This window comes from Mesoplodon bidens (assembly GCF_964165515.1).
Source record: "Mesoplodon bidens genome assembly, chromosome: 3".
In the NCBI taxonomy this organism is placed as follows: domain Eukaryota; kingdom Metazoa; phylum Chordata; class Mammalia; order Artiodactyla; family Ziphiidae; genus Mesoplodon; species Mesoplodon bidens.
In genome coordinates, this window is record NC_138178.1 from 169,954,229 (window position 1) to 169,964,249 (window position 10,021).

The 10,021-nt window shown below is 59.3% G+C and overlaps 1 protein-coding gene across 1 annotated transcript in view; it reads left to right on the forward strand.

The window, feature by feature from the left end:
* LOC308614126 (uncharacterized protein) overlaps window positions 1-4,488 on the forward strand; it is a gene marked incomplete at both ends in the record, with an annotated part of 29,450 nt that extends 24,962 nt beyond the window's left edge. The window contains 2 exon segments of the mRNA XM_081228314.1: window positions 3,143-3,159; window positions 3,163-4,488. Of these exon segments, the coding sequence (XP_081084440.1) occupies window positions 3,143-3,159; window positions 3,163-4,488 (1,343 nt within the window).
* Window positions 4,489-10,021: the final 5,533 nt, after the last annotated feature.

Here is a 10,021-nt window from a genome sequence, read left to right on the forward strand (position 1 = left end):
AGATGCCTGACGAGAACATTGATCGCGAGGCACTGCACGAGGCTCTCGGTGCCCTGTACCGAGGCTCCATTTTCATCCCACCCGGTCGAATCGTCGCCATCCTGGCCACTGCCAGCATGCTGCAGCTGGTCGAGGTGATTCGGCAGTGCGGGGAGGTCACGAAGGTGACTGTCCGTGCCCACACCGTGTGCAGTTACGCCTACTCTGCTGAAAGCTACGGGCTCCAGACCGTCAGGACCATGTGTCTTCAGTGGCTGCTGGACAACATGATGACCCAGTGTAGCGAGCAGCTATTGCGAGAAGTCAGCCTGGATCTCATGAAAGAGGTCATTGCCTCTTAGAGCTCTTGGTGATGGGGGTGGAGATGCACGTGTACACCATGCTGAAAAAGTGGATGTTCTTGCAGCTGCAGCCGACATGGAGGGGCCCGCGCAGGGCCCTATTGCCTGACACCGACTCATGGTTTGCCAGGTCCAGGAGGGATTCGGAGGGCACCCCTTTCCTGGAGACCGAGCAGGGCAGAGCCTTCGTGCCAGTGTTCCAGCAGCTGCGGTTTGCCTACATAATCTGCAACCCGATGTCAGCACGCGTCATCCACCAGCATGCGCTGATCCCTGCCGCTTGGTTGTGTCCAGTGAACAAAGAGTGTTTTCTTGGGCCCCTCCGGGCTAAGCAGACTAGAGAGCTCTGGCCCGTGGACGTCCACGGGTCCGACTCCCAGGGGAACAGCATGCGGTGCGGGGGCCAGCTCCACAGGCACAAGCAGTGCAGCTGGCGGTGGGAAGGCTTCAACTTCAGCTGGGACCTGGTGGTGTGCTACGCCAACCAGCATATCATTTTCTGGTACAGCGCGCCAAACAACTCCTACAGCCTCGGGGTCAGCCTACTCGAGCAGAGAAAGGTCGCGTGCCGCCTGCGCCTGTCCTCCTTGGACAGGGATGGGAGAGCCGTTTTCAGGAAGGACACAGGATACCACAGGCTTTCCCTGAGAGAGGATCAAGAGCTAGAGGTAATGAACCTGGAAAACCAATACGTGGTTTTCCCCATCCATGTGGCAACTTCCTGTACCTCCACTGAGAGGGGTGTTGCCCAGAGTGAGGACCCCTGCAGTATCTCATGTGGCTTAGCGTGGCGTTCTCTCGCGACACCGTTAGAGCAAACGTCCTAGTACTCAGCAGCACTCTGGGCTGGGCTCGTGCCCGGGCCAACGGCGCCTGGAGAGGAAGCTTGTCCACTGCACCACTGAGGTATAGGCCATGGGAGCACGAAGCAGTCGGATGCCATGGCACTGGTGGGGGCGTGCCCCAGAGGAGCCAGGTGCCACTGGTGGGGAGGAGGAGCCTGAGGAGGCAGTAGTGGCCGAGAGAAACGAACGGAAGGAGAGTCAAGAGGCCAGACCTGCCGCCCGTCAGTGGAGCCACAAGCGGAAGAGAGGCCCAGGAGGGCCGCTCACAAAAAAGCCCTGCCGGAAACGTGCTCAAGATCGTCCAGGGTCCGTTTAGGAGGCACTCTTCCTGAGAGGAGAACAGAGCGACGTGCGGATCCGCACACTGGGGGACGAGTGGAACTTGCATAGGGCCTGCTTGTGCCAGTCAAGGTACTTTGCTAGCATGTTCAGGGGCGCTTGGCGGGAGACAAACATGGATACTATCGAGTCGCAGATGCCTGACGAGAACATTGATCGCGAGGCACTGCACGAGGCTCTCGGTGCCCTGTACCGAGGCTCCATTTTCATCCCACCCGGTCGAATCGTCGCCATCCTGGCCACTGCCAGCATGCTGCAGCTGGTCGAGGTGATTCGGCAGTGCGGGGAGGTCACGAAGGTGACTGTCCGTGCCCACACCGTGTGCAGTTACGACTACTCTGCTGAAAGCTACGGGCTCCAGATCGTCAGGACCATGTGTCTTCAGTGGCTGCTGGACAACATGATGACCCAGTGTAGCGAGCAGCTATTGCGAGAAGTCAGCCTGGATCTCATGAAAGAGGTCATTGCCTCTTCAGCGCTCTTGGTGATGGGGGTGGAGATGCACGTGTACACCATGCTGAAAAAGTGGATGTTCTTGCAGCTGCAGCCGACATGGAGGGGCCCGCGCAGGGCCCTATTGCCTGACACCGACTCATGGTTTGCCAGGTCCAGGAGGGATTCGGAGGGCACCCCTTTCCTGGAGACCGAGCAGGGCAGAGCCTTCATGCCAGTGTTCCAGCAGCTGCGGTTTGCCTACATAATCTGCGACCCGACGTCAGCACGCGTCATCCACCAGCATGCGCTGATCCCTGCCGCTTGGTTGTGTCCAGTGAACAAAGAGTGTTTTGTTGGCCCCCTCCGGGCTAAGCAGACTAGAGAGCTCTGGCCCGTGGACGTCCACGGGTCCGACTCCCAGGGGAACAGCATGCGGTGCGGGGGCCAGCTCCACAGGCACAAGCAGTGCAGCTGGCGGTGGGAAGGCTTCAACTTCAGCTGGGACCTGGTGGTGTGCTACGCCAACCAGCATATCATTTTCTGGTACAGCGCGCCAAACAACTCCTACAGCCTCGGGGTCAGCCTACTCGAGCAGAGAAAGGTCGCGTTCCACCTGCGCCTGTCCTCCTTGGACAGGGATGGGAGAGCCGTTTTCAGGAAGGACACAGGATACCACAGGCTTTCCCTGAGAGAGGATCAAGAGCTAGAGGTAATGAACCTGGAAAACCAATACGTGGTTTTCCCCATCCATGTGGCAACTTCCTGTACCTCCACTGAGAGGGGTGTTGCCCAGAGTGAGGACCCCTGCAGTATCTCATGTGGCTTAGCGTGGCGTTCTCTCGCGACACCGTTAGAGCAAACGTCCTAGTACTCAGCAGCACTCTGGGCTGGGCTCGTGCCCGGGCCAACGGCGCCTGGAGAGGAAGCTTGTCCACTGCACCACTGAGGTATAGGCCATGGGAGCACGAAGCAGTCGGATGCCATGGCACTGGTGGGGGCGTGCCCCAGAGGAGCCAGGTGCCACTGGTGGGGAGGAGGAGCCTGAGGAGGCAGTAGTGGCCGAGAGAAACGAACGGAAGGAGAGTCAAGAGGCCAGACCTGCCGCCCGTCAGTGGAGCCACAAGCGGAAGAGAGGCCCAGGAGGGCCGCTCACAAAAAAGCCCTGCCGGAAACGTGCTCAAGATCGTCCAGGGTCCGTTTAGGAGGCACTCTTCCTGAGAGGAGAACAGAGCGACGTGCGGATCCGCACACTGGGGGACGAGTGGAACTTGCATAGGGCCTGCTTGTGCCAGTCAAGGTACTTTGCTAGCATGTTCAGGGGCGCTTGGCGGGAGACAAACATGGATACTATCGAGTCGCAGATGCCTGACGAGAACATTGATCGCGAGGCACTGCACGAGGCTCTCGGTGCTCTGTACCGAGGCTCCATTTTCATCCCACCCGGTCGAATCGTCGCCATCCTGGCCACTGCCAGCATGCTGCAGCTGGTCGAGGTGATTCGGCAGTGCGGGGAGGTCATGAAGGTGACTGTCCGTGCCCACACCGTGTGCAGTTACGCCTACTCTGCTGAAAGCTACGGGCTCCAGACCGTCAGGACCATGTGTCTTCAGTGGCTGCTGGACAACATGATGACCCAGTGTAGCGAGCAGCTATTGCGAGAAGTCAGCCTGGATCTCATGAAAGAGGTCATTGCCTCTTCAGCGCTCTTGGTGATGGGGGTGGAGATGAACGTGTACACCATGCTGAAAAAGTGGATGTTCTTGCAGCTGCAGCCGACATGGAGGGGCCCGCGCAGGGCCCTATTGCCTGACACCGACTCATGGTTTGCCAGGTCCAGGAGGGATTCGGAGGGCACCCCTTTCCTGGAGACCGAGCAGGGCAGAGCCTTCGTGCCTGTGTTCCAGCAGCTGCGGTTTGCCTACATAATCTGCGACCCGACGTCAGCACGCGTCATCCACCAGCATGCGCTGATCCCTGCCGCTTGGTTGTGTCCAGTGTACAAAGAGTGTTTTCTTGGCCCCCTCCGGGCTAAGCAGACTAGAGAGCTCTGGCCCGTGGACGTCTACGGGTCCGACTCCCAGGGGAACAGCATGCGGTGCGGGGGCCAGCTCCACAGGCACAAGCAGTGCAGCTGGCGGTGGGAAGGCTTCAACTTCAGCTGGGACCTGGTGGTGTGCTACGCCAACCAGCATATCATTTTCTGGTACAGCGCGCCAAACAACTCCTACAGCCTCGGGGTCAGCCTACTCGAGCAGAGAAAGGTCGCGTTCCACCTGCGCCTGTCCTCCTTGGACAGGGATGGGAGAGCCGTTTTCAGGAAGGACACAGGATACCACAGGCTTTCCCTGAGAGAGGATCAAGAGCTAGAGGTAATGAACCTGGAAAACCAATACGTGGTTTTCCCCATCCATGTGGCAACTTCCTGTACCTCCACTGAGAGGGGTGTTGCCCAGAGTGAGGACCCCTGCAGTATCTCATGTGGCTTAGCGTGGCGTTCTCTCGCGACACCGTTAGAGCAAACGTCCTAGTACTCAGCAGCACTCTGGGCTGGGCTCGTGCCCGGGCCAACGGCGCCTGGAGAGGAAGCTTGTCCACTGCACCACTGAGGTATAGGCCATGGGAGCACGAAGCAGTCGGATGCCATGGCACTGGTGGGGGCGTGCCCCAGAGGAGCCAGGTGCCACTGGTGGGGAGGAGGAGCCTGAGGAGGCAGTAGTGGCCGAGAGAAACGAACGGAAGGAGAGTCAAGAGGCCAGACCTGCCGCCCGTCAGTGGAGCCACAAGCGGAAGAGAGGCCCAGGAGGGCCGCTCACAAAAAAGCCCTGCCGGAAACGTGCTCAAGATCGTCCAGGGTCCGTTTAGGAGGCACTCTTCCTGAGAGGAGAACAGAGCGGCGTGCGGATCCGCACACTGGGGGACGAGTGCAACTTGCATAGGGTCTGCTTGTGCCAGTCAAGGTACTTTGCTAGCATGTTCAGGGGCGCTTGGCGGGAGACAAACATGGATACTATCGAGTCGCAGATGCCTGACGAGAACATTGATCGCGAGGCACTGCACGAGGCTTTCGCTGCCCTGTACCGAGGCTCCATTTTCATCCCACCCGGTCAAATCGTCGCCATCCTGGCCACTGCCAGCATGCTGCAGCTGGTCGAGGTGATTCGGCAGTGCGGGGAGGTCACGAAGGTGACTGTCCGTGCCCACACCGTGTGCAGTTACGACTACTCTGCTGAAAGCTACGGGCTCCAGACCGTCAGGACCATGTGTCTTCAGTGGCTGCTGGACAACATGATGACCCAGTGTAGCGAGCAGCTATTGCGAGAAGTCAGCCTGGATCTCATGAAAGAGGTCATTGCCTCTTAGAGCTCTTGGTGATGGGGGTGGAGATGCACGTGTACACCATGCTGAAAAAGTGGATGTTCTTGCAGCTGCAGCCGACATGGAGGGGCCCGCGCAGGGCCCTATTGCCTGACACCGACTCATGGTTTGCCAGGTCCAGGAGGGATTCGGAGGGCACCCCTTTCCTGGAGACCGAGCAGGGCAGAGCCTTCGTGCCAGTGTTCCAGCAGCTGCGGTTTGCCTACATAATCTGCAACCCGACGTCAGCACGCGTCATCCACCAGCATGCGCTGATCCCTGCCGCTTGGTTGTGTCCAGTGTACAAAGAGTGTTTTCTTGGCCCCCTCCGGGCTAAGCAGACTAGAGAGCTCTGGCCCGTGGACGTCCACGGGTCCGACTCCCAGGGGAACAGCATGCGGTGCGGGGGCCAGCTCCACAGGCACAAGCAGTGCAGCTGGCGGTGGGAAGGCTTCAACTTCAGCTGGGACCTGGTGGTGTGCTCCGCCAATCAGCACATCATTTTCTGGTACAGCGCGCCAAACAACTCCTACAGCCTCGGGGTCAGCCTACTCGAGAAGAGAAAGGTCGCGTTCCGCCTGCGCCTGTCCTCCTTGGACAGGGATGGGAGAGCCGTTTTCAGGAAGGACACAGGATACCACAGGCTTTCCCTGAGAGAGGATCAAGAGCTAGAGGTAATGAACCTGGAAAACCAATACGTGGTTTTCCCCATCCATGTGGCAACTTCCTGTACCTCCACTGAGAGGGGTGTTGCCCAGAGTGAGGACCCCTGCAGTATCTCAGGTGGCTTAGCGTGGTGTCATCTCGCGAGACCGTTAGCGTAAACGTCCTAGTACTCAGCAGCACTCTGGGCTGAGCTCGTGCCCGGGCCACCGGCGCCTGGAGAGGAAGCTTGTCCACTGCACCACTGAGGTATAGGCCATGGGAGCACGAAGCAGTCGGATGCCATGGCACTGGTGGGGGCGTGCCCCAGAGGAGCCACGTGCCACCGGTGGGGAGGAGGAGCCTGAGGAGGCAGTAGGGGCAGAGAGAAACGAACGGAAGGAGAGTCAAGAGGCCAGACCTGCCGCCCGTCAGTGGAGCCACAAGCGGAAGAGAGGCCCAGGAGGGCCGCTCACAAAAAAGCCCTGCCGGAAACGTGCTCAAGATCGTCCAGGGTCCGTTTAGGAGGCACTCTTCCTGAGAGGAGAACAGAGCGACGTGCGGATCCGCACACTGGGGGACGAGTGCAACTTGCATAGGGCCTGCTTGTGCCAGTCAAGGTACTTTGCTAGCATGTTCAGGGGCGCTTGGCGGGAGACAAACATGGATACTATCGAGTCGCAGATGCCTGACGAGAACATTGATCGCGAGGCACTGCACGAGGCTCTCGGTGCCCTGTACCGAGGCTCCATTTTCATCCCACCCGGTCGAATCGTCGCCATCCTGGCCACTGCCAGCATGCTGCAGCTGGTCGAGGTGATTCGGCAGTGCGGGGAGGTCACGAAGGTGACTGTCCGTGCCCACACCGTGTGCAGTTACGCCTACTCTGCTGAAAGCTACGGGCTCCAGACCGTCAGGACCATGTGTCTTCAGTGGCTGCTGGACAACATGATGACCCAGTGTAGCGAGCAGCTATTGCGAGAAGTCAGCCTGGATCTCATGAAAGAGGTCATTGCCTCTTAGAGCTCTTGGTGATGGGGGTGGAGATGCACGTGTACACCATGCTGAAAAAGTGGATGTTCTTGCAGCTGCAGCCGACATGGAGGGGCCCGCGCAGGGCCCTATTGCCTGACACCGACTCATGGTTTGCCAGGTCCAGGAGGGATTCAGAGGGCACCCCTTTCCTGGAGACCGAGCAGGGCAGAGCCTTCGTGCCAGTGTTCCAGCAGCTGCGGTTTGCCTACATAATCTGCAACCGGATGTCAGCACGCGTCATCCACCAGCATGCGCTGATCCCTGCCGCTTGGTTGTGTCCAGTGAACAAAGAGTGTTTTCTTGGGCCCCTCCGGGCTAAGCAGACTAGAGAGCTCTGGCCCGTGGACGTCCACGGGTCCGACTCCCAGGGGAACAGCATGCGGTGCGGGGGCCAGCTCCACAGGCACAAGCAGTGCAGCTGGCGGTGGGAAGGCTTCAACTTCAGCTGGGACCTGGTGGTGTGCTACGCCAACCAGCATATCATTTTCTGGTACAGCGCGCCAAACAACTCCTACAGCCTCGGGGTCAGCCTACTCGAGCAGAGAAAGGTCGCGTGCCGCCTGCGCCTGTCCTCCTTGGACAGGGATGGGAGAGCCGTTTTCAGGAAGGACACAGGATACCACAGGCTTTCCCTGAGAGAGGATCAAGAGCTAGAGGTAATGAACCTGGAAAACCAATACGTGGTTTTCCCCATCCATGTGGCAACTTCCTGTACCTCCACTGAGAGGGGTGTTGCCCAGAGTGAGGACCCCTGCAGTATCTCATGTGGCTTAGCGTGGCGTTCTCTCGCGACACCGTTAGAGCAAACGTCCTAGTACTCAGCAGCACTCTGGGCTGGGCTCGTGCCCGGGCCAACGGCGCCTGGAGAGGAAGCTTGTCCACTGCACCACTGAGGTATAGGCCATGGGAGCACGAAGCAGTCGGATGCCATGGCACTGGTGGGGGCGTGCCCCAGAGGAGCCAGGTGCCACTGGTGGGGAGGAGGAGCCTGAGGAGGCAGTAGTGGCCGAGAGAAACGAACGGAAGGAGAGTCAAGAGGCCAGACCTGCCGCCCGTCAGTGGAGCCACAAGCGGAAGAGAGGCCCAGGAGGGCCGCTCACAAAAAAGCCCTGCCGGAAACGTGCTCAAGATCGTCCAGGGTCCGTTTAGGAGGCACTCTTCCTGAGAGGAGAACAGAGCGACGTGCGGATCCGCACACTGGGGGACGAGTGGAACTTGCATAGGGCCTGCTTGTGCCAGTCAAGGTACTTTGCTAGCATGTTCAGGGGCGCTTGGCGGGAGACAAACATGGATACTATCGAGTCGCAGATGCCTGACGAGAACATTGATCGTGAGGCACTGCACGAGGCTTTCGCTGCTCTGTACCGAGGCTCCATTTTCATCCCACCCGGTCGAATCGTCGCCATCCTGGCCACTGCCAGCATGCTGCAGCTGGTCGAGGTGATTCGGCAGTGCGGGGAGGTCATGAAGGTGACTGTCCGTGCCCACACCGTGTGCAGTTACGCCTACTCTGCTGAAAGCTACGGGCTCCAGACCGTCAGGACCATGTGTCTTCAGTGGCTGCTGGACAACATGATGACCCAGTGTAGCGAGCAGCTATTGCGAGAAGTCAGCCTGGATCTCATGAAAGAGGTCATTGCCTCTTCAGCGCTCTTGGTGATGGGGGTGGAGATGAACGTGTACACCATGCTGAAAAAGTGGATGTTCTTGCAGCTGCAGCCGACATGGAGGGGCCCGCGCAGGGCCCTATTGCCTGACACCGACTCATGGTTTGCCAGGTCCAGGAGGGATTCGGAGGGCACCCCTTTCCTGGAGACCGAGCAGGGCAGAGCCTTCGTGCCTGTGTTCCAGCAGCTGCGGTTTGCCTACATAATCTGCGACCCGACGTCAGCACGCGTCATCCACCAGCATGCGCTGATCCCTGCCGCTTGGTTGTGTCCAGTGTACAAAGAGTGTTTTCTTGGCCCCCTCCGGGCTAAGCAGACTAGAGAGCTCTGGCCCGTGGACGTCTACGGGTCCGACTCCCAGGGGAACAGCATGCGGTGCGGGGGCCAGCTCCACAGGCACAAGCAGTGCAGCTGGCGGTGGGAAGGCTTCAACTTCAGCTGGGACCTGGTGGTGTGCTACGCCAACCAGCATATCATTTTCTGGTACAGCGCGCCAAACAACTCCTACAGCCTCGGGGTCAGCCTACTCGAGCAGAGAAAGGTCGCGTTCCACCTGCGCCTGTCCTCCTTGGACAGGGATGGGAGAGCCGTTTTCAGGAAGGACACAGGATACCACAGGCTTTCCCTGAGAGAGGATCAAGAGCTAGAGGTAATGAACCTGGAAAACCAATACGTGGTTTTCCCCATCCATGTGGCAACTTCCTGTACCTCCACTGAGAGGGGTGTTGCCCAGAGTGAGGACCCCTGCAGTATCTCATGTGGCTTAGCGTGGCGTTCTCTCGCGACACCGTTAGAGCAAACGTCCTAGTACTCAGCAGCACTCTGGGCTGGGCTCGTGCCCGGGCCAACGGCGCCTGGAGAGGAAGCTTGTCCACTGCACCACTGAGGTATAGGCCATGGGAGCACGAAGCAGTCGGATGCCATGGCACTGGTGGGGGCGTGCCCCAGAGGAGCCAGGTGCCACTGGTGGGGAGGAGGAGCCTGAGGAGGCAGTAGTGGCCGAGAGAAACGAACGGAAGGAGAGTCAAGAGGCCAGACCTGCCGCCCGTCAGTGGAGCCACAAGCGGAAGAGAGGCCCAGGAGGGCCGCTCACAAAAAAGCCCTGCCGGAAACGTGCTCAAGATCGTCCAGGGTCCGTTTAGGAGGCACTCTTCCTGAGAGGAGAACAGAGCGGCGTGCGGATCCGCACACTGGGGGACGAGTGCAACTTGCATAGGGTCTGCTTGTGCCAGTCAAGGTACTTTGCTAGCATGTTCAGGGGCGCTTGGCGGGAGACAAACATGGATACTATCGAGTCGCAGATGCCTGACGAGAACATTGATCGCGAGGCACTGCACGAGGCTTTCGCTGCCCTGTACCGAGG